The sequence below is a fragment of the Hypomesus transpacificus genome, chromosome 22 (genome assembly GCF_021917145.1).
Source record: "Hypomesus transpacificus isolate Combined female chromosome 22, fHypTra1, whole genome shotgun sequence".
Classification (NCBI taxonomy): domain Eukaryota; kingdom Metazoa; phylum Chordata; class Actinopteri; order Osmeriformes; family Osmeridae; genus Hypomesus; species Hypomesus transpacificus.
In genome coordinates this window covers 13,397,113-13,411,588 of record NC_061081.1, presented here as the reverse complement: position 1 = coordinate 13,411,588, position 14,476 = coordinate 13,397,113, and the positions used below count along the sequence as shown (strand labels likewise).

The 14,476-nt window shown below is 43.1% G+C and overlaps 3 protein-coding genes across 5 annotated transcripts; 2 read left to right on the top strand and 1 right to left on the bottom strand.

Moving 5' to 3' along the window:
• The first annotated feature begins 87 nt into the window (after positions 1-87).
• Positions 88-1,402, top strand: triap1 (TP53 regulated inhibitor of apoptosis 1). Its single transcript, XM_047044913.1, has 2 exons — positions 88-354; positions 666-1,402. Exons 1-2 carry the CDS (start codon positions 208-210, stop codon positions 741-743), a joined length of 225 nt encoding a protein of 74 aa, XP_046900869.1. The 5' UTR covers positions 88-207; the 3' UTR covers positions 744-1,402.
• A 149-nt stretch (positions 1,403-1,551) lies between these two features.
• srsf9 (serine and arginine rich splicing factor 9) lies at positions 1,552-5,172 on the bottom strand. Of its 2 annotated transcripts, none has more exons than XM_047044910.1 (5): positions 5,085-5,172; positions 3,806-4,205; positions 3,432-3,610; positions 2,521-2,693; positions 1,552-2,386 (listed from the first exon to the last, which is right to left on the bottom strand). In XM_047044910.1, exons 2-5 carry the CDS (start codon positions 3,961-3,963, stop codon positions 2,162-2,164), a joined length of 735 nt encoding a protein of 244 aa, XP_046900866.1. In that variant the 5' UTR covers positions 3,964-4,205; positions 5,085-5,172; the 3' UTR covers positions 1,552-2,161. The 2 variants fall into 2 exon arrangements, with proteins under 2 accessions (XP_046900866.1, XP_046900867.1); XM_047044911.1 differs by having other exon boundaries at positions 3,806-3,978; positions 5,085-5,166.
• A 380-nt stretch (positions 5,173-5,552) lies between these two features.
• gal3st1b (galactose-3-O-sulfotransferase 1b) lies at positions 5,553-9,441 on the top strand. Of its 2 annotated transcripts, none has more exons than XM_047044908.1 (3): positions 5,553-5,633; positions 7,954-8,101; positions 8,188-9,441. In XM_047044908.1, exons 1-3 carry the CDS (start codon positions 5,615-5,617, stop codon positions 9,317-9,319), a joined length of 1,299 nt encoding a protein of 432 aa, XP_046900864.1. In that variant the 5' UTR covers positions 5,553-5,614; the 3' UTR covers positions 9,320-9,441. The 2 variants fall into 2 exon arrangements, with proteins under 2 accessions (XP_046900864.1, XP_046900865.1); XM_047044909.1 differs by lacking the exon at positions 5,553-5,633 and adding an exon at positions 5,845-6,017.
• The last annotated feature ends 5,035 nt before the right edge of the window (positions 9,442-14,476 follow it).

Sequence of the window (14,476 nt, the reverse complement as noted above, 5' to 3'; positions counted from 1 at the left end):
ATCTTTGGGAGGAAAAACTGTTTTTGGGTGAAATATTCCTTTAAACTGTCGCTTCGTTTTATACGTCATCATGAAACGCCAGGTATGTTTCCAATGGGCCAATCAAACCACATGGTTCAAGGAAAGTCACAGAAGGTCCAAGGAAGAGCGGTTTTGCAGCCTAACTACAAACTAAACGTATTTGTTATTTGAGTTTATTCCATAGAGATGAATAGTGTTGGAGAGGGCTGCACGGATCTCAAAAGGGAATATGATCAGTGCTTTAATCGTTGGTTTGCCGAGAAGTTCCTGAAGGGAGATCGAAGCGGTGATCCGTGTACTGACATGTTCAAGAAATATCAAATTTGTGTCCAGGTAAATCACGCCCGCTGCATTGCAACATGTAAATATATGAAATTCCCCCCCCAAAATTGTTTTCAGTTACATTAACGCGTGTTTGATCATCAATGGAAGTGCGTGTTTATCAAACCACGATGACTATGCAGGTTGCATTTGAGTCTATGCGTGTTGTTAGATAGGCTACTGTAAAACAGGCCCGTGGCGACAGCGACCGTCCACAGCCATGCCTACTACTGTCACATTTAAGCGTTTCACAGTAATCATTCACGCGTGTCCTGATTCATGAACATTTGTTAACCAATTGGGTGTTTTTATCGTTTGTGCAGAAGGCGATCAAGGAAAAGGACATTCCGATTGATGGCGTGGAATTCATGGGACCAAACAAGGAGAAACCAGACAGCTGACGGGGGGGAAACGTTGGGACTGAGACGAATAACCCAATTCTCTTTGCCTTGCCATTCTCTGCGCATGCCATGGAAGACCTGATGCCCATCCCTGTCATCATTTAGCTCAAGCAGGGAGCCAAGTTGAACCAGCCACTAACCAGCTTTCAGTGTGAGGGATAAAGTGCCGAACACCAGTGGGGAGTAGTATGTGTGAGAAAAATGTAAGTATGATTTAGAGAAACTGACAAAAGGATTCCGTGGTAATTCAGATATGCCTGGAAAAGACCTGGAACTCCTATGGTCTTTTGTTACTTTTTAATGCTTTTATTTAACATCTGGCACACGTTGTGAAGTATGCTCAAACATGACTTTTCTTCTCTGGAAGCACAAATGGCTGTAGTAATGACGACTAAGCTGCTAGTCTATAAACATGACTGAAGTCTGCCACTTAATGTTGATGTACCCATTCGTAGGGATCATTGTTGAACACAATTTGGTTAACATGCAAATACTAGATTTATTTTTATTTTCTAACTTTGATTTTTTTTATGTAGTCGCTTAATTAAATTATGGATGATTGTTTGATGCATTGATACAATTTGCAATTAAACAACCCTGTTTGCCATCTCTGATCTGAGTGACCTGTTTGAAAAAATAAATGTCAATATTTCTAATGACCTTGTTTGTCCCCTTCTGAGAGTCACTTCTTATATTTAAAAATTAGGATTCTCAATGCAGAATAAATGAGGTACACTGTTTGAAAAGTGAACTGTGTTTCTCAGACTTGCCAGAGTACAAATGCATAATAGCACAGAATATACCAACGTCAGACATTTGTGTACTTTAATTGAAAAACAAAGCTCTCTTGCACATAGCCACCATGGTACACAAAACATTGGGAAATGGCAAAGGAATGAACTGGATAAAAACCAAGCTAAATCAACTTCACAGAAATTCACCAGATTACAATCAAAAAACAATGTCCAAAATATACTCAGTCATTCATGGAGGTCCATTCACAATCAATATAAAAGCTGATTCTGGCTGTTGACATCTTGTATCTGTCACACGAGGTTGTGCTCAATCACATTTGGTGTTCATATAACTGAGCGAAGGAGACCATTGACCTTGCTACTTTAATACCAGTTCTCTGTCAAATGAAACAAATGTTACGACATCATCTGGACTAAATGGACTACAGCAACGCGAGAGTACAGAAGCTTTCCTCAAATCAACAAAAACCAGCAGGAAGAATATCTGCAAGCTTAAGGCCATGGTTGAGGGAACATGGAATGTAAGTTGCAAGCAAGAAAGGAATACTGGGTCTAGGATTGATTCTGGGACAAACAGAGCAAAGCAACAAAAAAAAAAAAGCAAAAAAAAAAAAAAAAAAAACTTCCTTTTTATCTGTGTTTTTCTGTGAATGGCTGGCTGGCTTATCGGTAGTGGCGAGGGGGTGGGCTGTGGTGCTGTGGGGCGGGTCTCCTGGAGGGGGGGCTATGGCGCGAAGTGGCGTGGCGTGGGGGGGACTGGTAGCGGGGCGGAGGGGAGCCTCTGCTCTGGTAGGGAGGAGAGTAGCGCCCTCTGGATCTGGAACGGGACCGCGAGCGGCCGTAACTTGAACCCCTCTCTTCTAAGACACGTATGTATGCCGTCTCCCCCTGCGCAAAGAAAACAACAAAGTTTGGGAAATTCTCGGGACGAGAAAAATAAAACGCCTTAGAAAATATACCGCATGCTCGTGTTTCATTCTCCAAAGTCTCATTGGCTCTCGGGCCAGTGGGGAGGAGCTTACCTGGTGGGAGCGGAACTCTGTCCTGTCGAGCCTGCGCAGTGCGTATTCCATGTCCTCCCTGCGGAGGAACTCTACCACGCCTTCCCCGTCGCGCTGCACGTCTGCGAAACAAACATCCCCCGCCTCGCGCATGTGATCCTTCAGGTCCTGCCAGCTTCCACTAGGTGGCAACCCTGGAGGAGGAGGAGGAGGGGGGGGGGGGGGGGGGGGGGGGGGGGGGGGTGGCAGGATGAAACACAGCAGACATGTCCAGCATGGGATGCCTACTTTGAGGTATCACAATCAGTGGTTGATGCCGGGAACTATTATACAGTTTTGAAAGAGCAGGAAAGAAGTGTGCGTGTGAGTGCAATACAAATCAAAGATATTGCCAGTTTATTATAAGGATGAATCAACTGTGAAATGTTGGCACGGTTGTAACTGTTTTTTTTTTTTTACAAACCACACGTGTGCACGGCATCTGTTGCCATTGGGCAGTTTTATCTTGTTAGCTGATAGGGCCGATGGCAAACACTAGCCATTACTGATGTGCCACAGTTAATTTGGTGCATCCCTAGTGTGTTTATAGTACTCTGGCACAATCTGAGATGTCATAACATTTTATGAGAGGACTTGGGACAAGTTTTATAATGCCTGGAGAGAAAATGGCATTAACACACAATGTACCTTCAAGCAATGGATGAATTCAAACAAATGAGGGAACAAACACCTACCAGTCACTATGGCCGGGTGTTTGGGGTTATGCAGTCAACATGATCAGTTTGAGTTTACTGTTTGTTTTTTTCCTGATTGTTTTTTTTTGGTAGCTGACTTGACCTCATCCACTTAGTCCCCTTGGCCTCCAGTCCGCCAAGAGAGAGAGAGAGAGACAAAAAAAACAAAACTGCCTACGACTCAGAACGTCCACCTACCAGTCACTACGACCCGGAATTCAGATCTCCGAGTTGGGGGCCCAAACCTCCCCCTAGGCCCCCCTTCCCTTGGGCCACCACCACTAAATTTGGCACCAGAGGAGCGAGGGTATTCCACACGAAGTTTGGAGTCTCCAAATTCATATCCATTCCTTCCATAGACGGCATCTTCTGCATCCCTAAGAGAATAGAGCAGAGAATACTAATGCACTCCTGTCTGACCAAGGGACACACACCTGCCCTCTCCATCCATCCATCCACTTAGGCCCGTCACTGGTGTTGTGTACACTATCAGGGAAGAGAGAAGCTTGCCAAAAGTAGGGGAACTGTGTTTCGACTTGTACGCGCCCAGAGATCATCCTGGGGGCACTCACCGTGGATCTTCGAAGCGCACAAAGGCAAAGGGGATGGTTCCCCTATTGTTCTTTAGTTCCACGTCGCGGATTTTTCCGTACTTGAAGAAGAGATCCTCAATGTCCCTTTCCTGGACGTCCATTGGAAGATTCCCCACGTAGATCCTTCCGTCCGCCATGATTGATGTCTGGCCCTGCTAACACAAACCGGAGGAACCTGCAGGCTTCAAGCTCATGTCGTTTCCACGGACAGGGGTGGAGAAGATCCGTTTTCTAATCCTAGTCCAAAATCCAAAATTCTTAGTCCATCCTCCTCTAATCCCTTAATTTAGGAAACATTCAAATCTTTGGGGGGCATTTGTAGCAGTAGTGCATGTTGGGTTCAAGACAATCAGCCAAGGAGTTTGGACCAGTCTGAAAGCTTTAAAAGAGGACAATGAATTCCTGGCCCTCAAAACACTACAGAAAAAAAACGACTACAGATTTAACGTGGTCCCCTTTAGAAGTTAATTGGTCAACATTTCCTAGTAAGGAGCTTAAATAAGTTAGGTTAGGGGTTGCATGTTATAACAGTCTATTGTATATATTGGGGGGGAAAAGACCGGCAGAACAATGAACGACAACAAAAAGTGAAACCTTGGATTTGCTTGTTATCTAATGATCTAGGCTAGCTTTATAGCACGGCGGGAAGGTTTCCGAACATACTTAGTTAGAATTCACGCTAGTTGTAACTTGTAGAATGTACGACATAAATACATTCATATAATTGCATGTCAGCTAGACACTACTGCTGAGCTAGGCAGCTAGTTGCATGTAACGTTTCTAGCGAGGAAAGGAAGCATGCACACCATGCTAGCTACGGTAGCACGCAGCAACTACATGCACACTGCACAGCTAATGTTAGCCTAGCTAATGCTATTACTAGCTAGTAGTAGTAGCACCGTAGTGGATGCCCCGGTAAATTTTAAAGGCCAGCTAGCTAGAGTCGTAGCTATCATACACTGTAGAATACAATCAGTAAATTGCACGTCAGCTGGAAATTAGTTGGCTTCCAAAACTTGTTGAGATCCACGCAGTCGACTGTGTAGCGGCTAGCTACCCGCCTTTGTTGATTGCATATGGATAGTCTACTCTTGCTAGCAAAAAAACCACAAAAAGATTAGCTCCCTTGATATACAGGCATTGCCTCATTCATCTTAACTTCTTTGGTATTTGGGGAAATAAACACATTTATATGTAGTTTGTACACGTATTGATACACGTAATTTGTCAAACTTAAGATAATGACTTTCAGACGTACCTTCAAAGAATTCGCGATACAGGAAATGAGACCAGCTCGATCTGTGATCAGTGTCTCTTCCGTAGAGGAAGTCAACCAGCAGCAATAATTGGGTACTTCGTATAAACTACTTGGGCCACCCTGCGGTGGACCAAGTAAGACACTCAAGTGTTATGAAATGCAACATTGGCAGGTTGGCAATTTTTACGGAAACCCGTGAAAATAATAATTTATGGTTTTCTAGATCCACCAGGTTGCTTGATTTTTTGTTGTTGTGAAGATCATCTATGCAATTACATTGGCCTCTCTCGCTGGGTAGGGATGATTTGTGACTACCTGACACGCCTCTTCTTCAAACGGATCCCTACGAAACATCTTATATTGCTGACATCAGTGTGAGCACACATGAGATCACCTCATAACAAAACTCCCTCCAACTTTAATATGTGCCAAGATTTTATAGAACAAGGTAAGATGTCACCTGACAAGCAGTCGGACGGGGTCACGATTCATTTCTTCAGCTCTTTCCTTCATCTCACAAGTTCGGCCAGATGTCTTCATCCCAATCAGGTAGACCCACTTTATTTTTGATTTGAATTTATTGCATTTTAATTTTGTGTAAGATTGCTAATGTACTCAAAACATATTGCTGTGTGCTCACTGTGAACATAATTATGTAGTTACAGTGAATTTTATGGACACAATGAACTCGCAGTCTCTCTCTCTGTCTCTCTCTGTCTCTCTCTCTGTCTCTCTCTCTGTCTCTCTCTCTGTCTCTCTCTCTCTCTGTTTCTATCTCACACACACACGCACGCACACAAAGACCTTTGGTAGGCTATAGCCTAGAGGAGCCCATGTCAGAAGACAACAGACGTGTCGGTTGAACCGGTTTTAGGAATTCTATGAACTTGAATTTACGTGACATGTTCATTTAGAAGGATGAACGTGTTTCAGGTGAAAGATTTTTTTCATTATTGTACATTTCATAAGTGTGCAGTGTCATTATGATTTGCCACCTTATGTTGTTGACTTGAACTAAACCATTAACTGTGAAGAACATTAGAGAACCTTTAACTTTCATCCGGTAATTTGGGGTTTTATGGAAATGATTGTTAACCTACCTACTCCCTTGGCATTGTGCGCCACCCATATCAGATACCTGTCCTGCTGAGGCTTGTAAAGCAGCTTGACAACAATACTGTAAACACTAGGCCTGATGCAAAATGAATGGCTGTATTTGACGAGGACTGCCTTTCACATGTGTAATGCACAATGTTTGGTCACTGTGTTGATTTTTGGTTTATTTTAGTTTGAAACCAGTAAAATGGTTGTACCAAGGGTTTTGTTGTGCGCACCAGGACACTAGGGGATAGCTGGGGGGGAATACAAAAAAAGGTTTTGTTTGGGTGGGTGGGGGGGGGGGGGGGTGGGTGCTGGTTACGTGGAGATGTCACCCCCGTCTTAATGTCATTACAGGAGCTGACTTTTGTAGGTAACATCAAGGTTATAGCTATGGAAAATTAATGATAGATTAACAAACAAACTTTATAAGGGTTACTGTATAATGTGGACAACTCACAGGGGTTATGTTTTACATCTTAAATGTTTTCTTTTAATTTGTAAGATTTTAAAATAACGATGGCCGCTCTGTAGTGTGTGAATGGGTGTTACTAATGAACTGTTTGTTTGGAGCCAATAGTACTGGGTTAAACCCGGGTTATTAGCACATTTATTGCTAGGCTATGTGTAATAGGCTATAATAGAAAAATATGTTTTGTAACTATATAATTGAATGATTTTGGGAGAGAAAAGTGTTTACAAATTCTTACCTCAGTATTACATTTTCTTGTGTAACAAGTTATTTTCAATCAGTCTCACTTCTGGAAAATGCTGTACAGACTTTTCAGTATCACAGGCAATCATATTTCCCGCCGGGAGTTGAACACTATACAAAACATTTGTAACCACAATGAAGGTAGAATTTCTGAACTGAAAACATGTTTGGTGTGTAAGCAGTGTTTTGTTTTGGAGAAACATTTCTTAGTACAGATAAGAGTGTTCTAGAAGTAGCCTATAAGCCTACAAATGACAAACAAAATTGTAAAGACTGGTCTTAAAAAAAATAATTGAATGTAAAGGTAACAGACATGGTATTGCTCCGTCAGAGGTATACGGCCAATGTTTGATCCTCACAGGGGTCAAACACGCCACCTCTGACTTGCCAAGCCCGACCACTACCAGTTATGCCAACAAAAAGCTAGCTAGCTATTTGTTGGTGTGGGTGGCCTGTTTACATACTCACTTAAACAAGTTGACTGTCCAAAAGATATGCAGCTTGAGCGAATTCAACAAATTCCATAGGGTATGTTTGTTCCATTTACACAGTGAAACTGTATAGTGTCAAGGGGGAGGATGTCATGACAGTGTGATAATTTAGAGACAGTTTATAACTAGCAATACAAATTAATTAGACACTTGAGAAAAAAACACCAGATGATGTCGTCCAGCACACAGATGCATCACACAATCCTCTCTCTCTCTCTCTCTCTCTCTCTCTCTCTCTCTCTCTCTCTCTCTCTCTCTCTCTCTCTCTCTCTCTCTCTCTCCTCTCTCCCTCCCTCCCTCCCTCTCTCTATCTTTCCTGTCTTTCTCTCTCTCTCTCTCTCTATCTCTCTCTCTCTCTCTCTCTCTCTCTCTCTCTCTCTCTCTCTCTCTCTCTCTCTCTGTCTCTATAGTATAGGGATAGTACAGAATAGTGTGAAATATTAGAAGACTGGAAGAGTGTGTTAGAGAGTGTGTGCGTTCTCTCTCTCTCTCTCTTGCTTTCTTTCCATTTCTCTTTCAGTGTCCTTCCAAACCCATCTCTCATTCACTCATACTTCCATTGCAGGTCTCCCACATATTGTAAATATGGAGGGAATAAGACGAGGAAATCCCAAATCCGTAACAAGAGGAATGATGATTGCCTTGTTGGCCACTACCATGGTAGTGATGTACTTCACATCTGGCCTAGGGGCACCCCATCTTTATCTTGAGCAGTGAGTCAAGTAAAAAAAAAAAAAAAACTAAACATCAGATTGAAAGTGTTTGTTCAACGTTGACCAGGTTTCTGCTTCTTTTACAGGGCGCCTCTTTCCTGCCATCCCAGCGGGGCGATATCAGAGCGGGACAATCAAACCAACTCCTCTCAGAGCACAAACTGTTCTCCAAAGTTTGACGTCATGTTCATGAAGACACACAAGACCGCCAGCAGCACGTTACTCAACATTCTTTTCCGTTTCGGTGAGAAGCACAGGTTGAAGTTTGCCTTTCCAGACGGACGGAACGACTTCTACTACCCATCTCCTTTCCACCATTCCCAGGTGAAGAATTATCGCCCTGGGGCCTGTTTTAACATCATTTGTAACCACATGCGTTTTGACGGCCGTGAGGTCTCCAGGCTTCTCCCCTCTGATTCTGCCTACATCACCATCCTGCGGGATCCGGCCCGACTGTTCGAGTCGTCCTTCCATTACTATGGCAGCATGATCCCTCTCACATGGTGGATCCCCGGACCCGACAAACTAGCCGAGTTCCTGTCCTCCCCCCGAACCTACTACAAACCAGACGGTTACAACTCCTTCTACCTCAAAAACGTGCTCTTTTTCGACTTTGGTTTCGACAACAACCTGGAGGCGGACGATCCCAACGTGGATACGGCCGTCCGCGCGCTGGCCGAACGCTTCGACCTGGTCCTCATCGCGGAGCACTTTGAGGAGTCCCTCGTCCTGCTCAGAGACGCCCTCTGCTGGACGACAGACGACCTGCTGTTCTTCAGCCTCAACGCGCGGAGGGCGGCGTCTGTGTCCCGGTTGAGCCCAGAGCAGAGAGCCAGGGCCCGGGACTGGAACGGAGCCGACTGGAGGCTCTACCGGCACTTCAACGCCACGCTGTGGGCGAAGGTGGAGGCGTACGGGCGGGCGAGGATGGAGCGGGACGTGATGGAGCTGAGGAGGAGAAATGCAGAGATGAGGGGGATCTGCCTCGTGGGTGGAGGTGCCGTGGAGGCAGGGATGATCCAGGATTTGGACATGCTTCCCTGGCAGCCGGTTGGGGAAACCTCCATCCTGGGCTACAACTTGAGAAATGACATTGACCCCCAACACAGGACACTATGTCGTAAAATGCTCACACCTGAAATACAGTACTTATCCAGCCTAGGTGTCAACCTGTGGCTCACACAGTTATGGGGCTGGTTGAAGGATATTCTCTGTTAGGCCAAGACTGCCCAAGGATTTAGCAACATAGAATGCAAGACTGGAACCTCAGGCACTTCATTTTACAATTACATTAGAAAAGTAAGTTTTATATTATGTAACTAAACAAGTTTACAAGTAAACAAGTTTCCTGTTTTACCACTTTGTTTTGATGTGGTACTTGATTACCCCTTCCCCCATGCAAGACAGTAATTTCTAACTCCCGGCCGTTGAAGTTGAATGGATTAGAGCAGGGGTGGCCAATATTGGTCTTCGAGGGCCACTGTCCTGCATATTTTAGATGTTTCCCTGCTCCAGCACACCTGTTTCAAATGAATGGACGTTATCAAGCTCTGTGGAAGCCGGGTAATGACCATTCATTTGAATCAGGTGTGCTGGAGCAGGGAAACATCTAAAACATGCAGGACAGTGGCCCTCGAGGACCAGGATTGGCTACCCCTGGATTAGAGAGAAAGACAGGCATTGACCTAACTCAAGTTTACCAGAAAGTGTGTGGACCCACTGTTTGTAGGTGTTAGGTGCAATATTCCAGGTCTCATTCTGTATCTCTTCTGTCCAGACTCCTAAAAAAACATTGATCTACCGCTCTTCCAGAGTACAAATGAAACAGCAGTTTGTTTCACGGTAGATAAATATGTATGAATCAGTAAGCCAGTCATCATTCACTTGGTAATTCAGGTCGATCTTTATTAAAACAGGGAACAGTTTGACTGCTATGACCGTATAATTCCTTTTTCTCATCTGGACACCTGGTCATTGATCAGCGTTAATCTACAAATGAGTCACGCTTCCCCAGTCCTCGGTGTGTCTGGCTGCAGTTACAGACGCGGTGCTTTAGCAATGCAGTTCCATCACACTAATGAGAAAATAGACACCGCGTTGTCTAATGAGGACCGGGCTCGGTCTAGAACAGAAAGTTAATTGTTATCATGTTGTAGACTATAGCTTCTCCAGCACAGACAGTTTTGAACAGTAGTAACTTTAAACGCGTTTGCACTTTCTACAAATAAGTACGTATATTGTGTCGTGACTTGAAGTGAGATGAGAGAGCGTAGTTACACTAGACCGCCTGCAGGGGCCAGTATAACACCTCCATAGTCTATCGACATTATATATTTCTATGGATATCGATGAGAGAGAGAGTCGCCTCGTCAACATACGAGTTCAAATCTGGAACTCCGATTTATTGACCTTATTCTGGAAGTCATGATGGGCACGGCCATCGGAATCAGGGTTATTTAATTTATAATTAATAAATCATAATTTGTACAAGAACGCACATGAAGATTGGAAATATTTAAAAGATAGCCATTACAGTACATCATTATAGTCATGGCTATTTCAAATCAGAAAATCTTGTGGAGAAGGGGCATCTCTGAATTGTACTTTGTTTACAGGCCTGACCAAAAAGATAATGATATTGTAATTGCCATCTAATGTATGCTTGTGTAGTGCAGTGCATTGCTGATTTATCTACGGAATCGTCCCATTCCCTTGGGATCACTTCGCTTCAAGGAAGGAAGTTTGAACAGCCCCGTTTTACAAGGGGAAGGTAACCATGGAAACCGTCACAATGGGCAGCCCGGTGTGGTTGTTTAAGGAGCACGTTTTGTTGGTATATATCGGAGGTTTTTTACTCGCTGGAATAGCCAGTTGTGTGGATTAACGGGGGGAGACTAGTTCTTATGCAGGCTCTGGTTGTGTTTGTCAGTGATTGGACACTATAGTGGGGTCGCAGGTGGTTGACAGGTGTCCCATAGTCAGCACTATGTGTGTCCCCACGTAAAGGGGTGATCAGGCGCGGATTAATCCACAGGCTTGCCTAGGCTGCAGCCTAGTAGGGGGCCCACTTGTGTAGGGGGCCCCGGATTGGCCGGATTGTTTTTTTAATATTTTAAATGTACTTCAGCGGGAACAAAATAAACACCCTTATTGGCCCATAAGAAACCTTTTCTTTTTTAATAAGCAAGTGATTGGGTAGATGTGACTTGGGTAACATCTGTCCAATCAACTGCTGCTGGTCAAATCATGTAAATCATATTCATTACTCACTGCTATAGTGGTACGATTACCGAAATAAAGTATTAAAGTGGAACACAAAAACGCAAAATACAAAGGTTAAAAGAACAACGTGACCAAGATATCCTGAAACAAATCCCCAAATTGAATTGATACTTGAAGGCTGCTGAATCTTCATCCAGTCAAAGACAAGATCGACAGCACTCAGCAGGAGGACTGCCAGCTAGCATCGGCCCTCTGTAATATTTCAGCAAATTTGGGAGAGTTAGTGGTATTGGTACTAGTGTGTGGTATTAGTATTTTTAAGGATCTGAATACTTCTTCCACCACTGATGTTGTGATTTTGCCTCAGTAAGACATGGTGTTCTGCACTGATGCAGATGCTGTAGCCTACCTTTTGGTTAATAAAGCTAAAAGCGATTACCAGCTTGAAGTTGAACTGTGAATGCAGGGTATTCAGTTGCTGTTGCGGTTCATAGTTACATTCCGTTCATAGTATTTGTTTTGAGGCTGTGGAGGCAAAGGGTTATAGCTGGTATTATTTCCACTTACATCTCTTATATACGTATATTGAATATTTACGTTCTTTGCTAAAGCTAGCGAGCTTCTGTTTTGCACAAATAACTCACTCTGGTGGAAGCATCGGAAATATTTAGAACTGACGCGTTAGGGCTGATTCTAGCACTGTAGGAATGTAAAGAAAACACTGTAAAGTTGGCTGTCTCAATGTGTGTGTATGTCAATTCACCTTATTTGAATGTGGACCATTTCTAGTAAAGCACAATATTTAAGAGGGGGGAGGTGTGTCACACAAAGAGCAGCCTAGGGGCCCCTTACCACCTTAATCCGACTAAACAACGTAACAAACAACTGTGCATGAATAAGCTTATGTTTTGGGAGTTCATCACATCCTTCTGACAGTGCTTTCATTTCTGGCTCTCTTCATTGGCGGCCGTAATGTTTTATGTAGGTTAAGTGAAGGATCATGCATGTCTGTCAGTGGTTGGGCTGGGTAGGCTCCTATGATGATGAATGAGGGTTTTTTAACATCTTTCTTAATATGCAGGCCAGGCCTTATCTTGTGAAAATGATTCATGCGGCCATTTACTTGGCATTATTTCACACGCTGCCTTAAGACAGTCCTGTCTAATTGCTCACATCGATCAGTTGGACACTAAACAGGCCTACCATTTTCAGCAAATTATAAAATCCGAAAGCGCGACAACCAGCTAATTGAACAAATAGTATTAATGTGGTATTTATTAGAGGTATGGTTATTCGTTTTCAAACCAGTCCTCGAAGGCTGATTTCACCCTTTGTAAATCATTGTAATGATTCAACTGGAGGAAAAGTTATTTTTGAATAGCTTCCATTGACTAATCCAATGTTTTCACTGGACGATTGTAATCCTGTCTCATTTTTCCTTGTTAAATATGCGCTTTTTAAACAGCAATGAAGCCACCTAGCTCAGTGCATCAAACATAAATTAATTTGTCGAAATGAGTGAGGTTATAGGGTGAGCCTGAGTAGTGGGTATTGACTTTAGATGCTATTTTATTATTCATAGCTGCACTCTAGTGTCAACAATCAGACGGGCCCCTCAGAGACACACACATCTAGCCTTTTCCAGAATAATACCGCTCATGTATATTCAGTCCATATCGCAAACCTGCCTTGAGATGTGTTGTTTTCTGTGACTTTAGTCCTGAGAATTCCTATCTAATCTTGCCATGCTTTGCCAATATCTTTGGAGTTAGATTAGTTTCATAATTCAAACAAACAAACGCAACACGATTCAAACAAATTTAACACGATCCAAACAAACGTAACACGATTCATACAAACATAACACGATTCAAACAAACAAACGTAACACGATTCAAACAAACGTAACACGATTCACAAATGTATTTCGTGATTCACAATTGTAACGCGATTCACAAATAAATGACCCTATTACATTCGTTTGCAACCTGACAAACACAAGTTACAAATCCCTGCATTCGTTGGTGTGAATCCTTGCATTTGTTCGTGTGGATTTTTGGAACTTTCCTGACGCGCTTTGATCCACAAATGCATTTTTTCTAAAAGATATCCTCAGCAGCCTATCAGATCGTCTCTTCCAATTTTAGCCAATCACCGGAGAATGTCTAATATGGGTGAACGGGCTCTGCGTTAGCCTAGGAAACACGGAAAATGACTAAACATGAATCCTGCCATTCTCAACAATATTTAATCAGGTATGATCATCGGTTTAATAAGATTAACAAGCAATATTTCACCTACATGCTACCAGACGACATTGCTCATGATCTGAAGGAGACGATGTCCGTCATTATGGCAGGTTGTTGAAGTCCACATAGACACGTTAATGTGATTGGCTAAAATTGGAAGAGACGATCTGATAGGCTGCTGAGGATATCTTTTAGAAAAAATGCATTTGTGGATCAAAGCGCGTCAGGAAAGTTCCAAAAATCCACACGAACGAATGCAAGGATTCACACCAACGAATGCAGGGATTTGTAACTTGTGTTTGTCAGGTTGCAAACGAATGTAATACGGTCATTTATTTGTGAATCGCGTTACAATTGTGAATCACGAAATACATTTGTGAATCGTGTTACGTTTGTTTGAATCGTGTTACGTTTGTTTGTTTGAATCGTGTCATGTTTGTATGAATCGTGTTACGTTTGTTTGGATCGTGTTAAGTTTGTTTGAATCGTGTTGCGTTTGTTTGTTTGAATTATGAAACTAATCTAACTCCATAAATATCTAGCTCTGTATCATTGTGTGTTCACTTTTTCATGGCCATAGACCTCTGTGATACCAGCCTTTACTATCCGAGAAACGTCTCCTGTGCGTTGACACAACAAACAAAGCCTGCACCTTAGTTATGCAGTGCAGTTAGGTACACATCAATATTATCATTAGAAGAAGAAAAAAAAGCACTGCACTCTTTGTATTCCTGACCCTTATATCAGTAGGGGGTAGCCTACTACCCCCTAGGGTAGAACGGATTGTGTTTTTTTCTGTGATGTTGCACTCAAAGGAAAGGCTTTGGGTGAACGACACAGACCAAAATATTTGTTGACAGCGCCACTGATGATTTGTCCGAGCGAAATCACTTCACTGGAATTC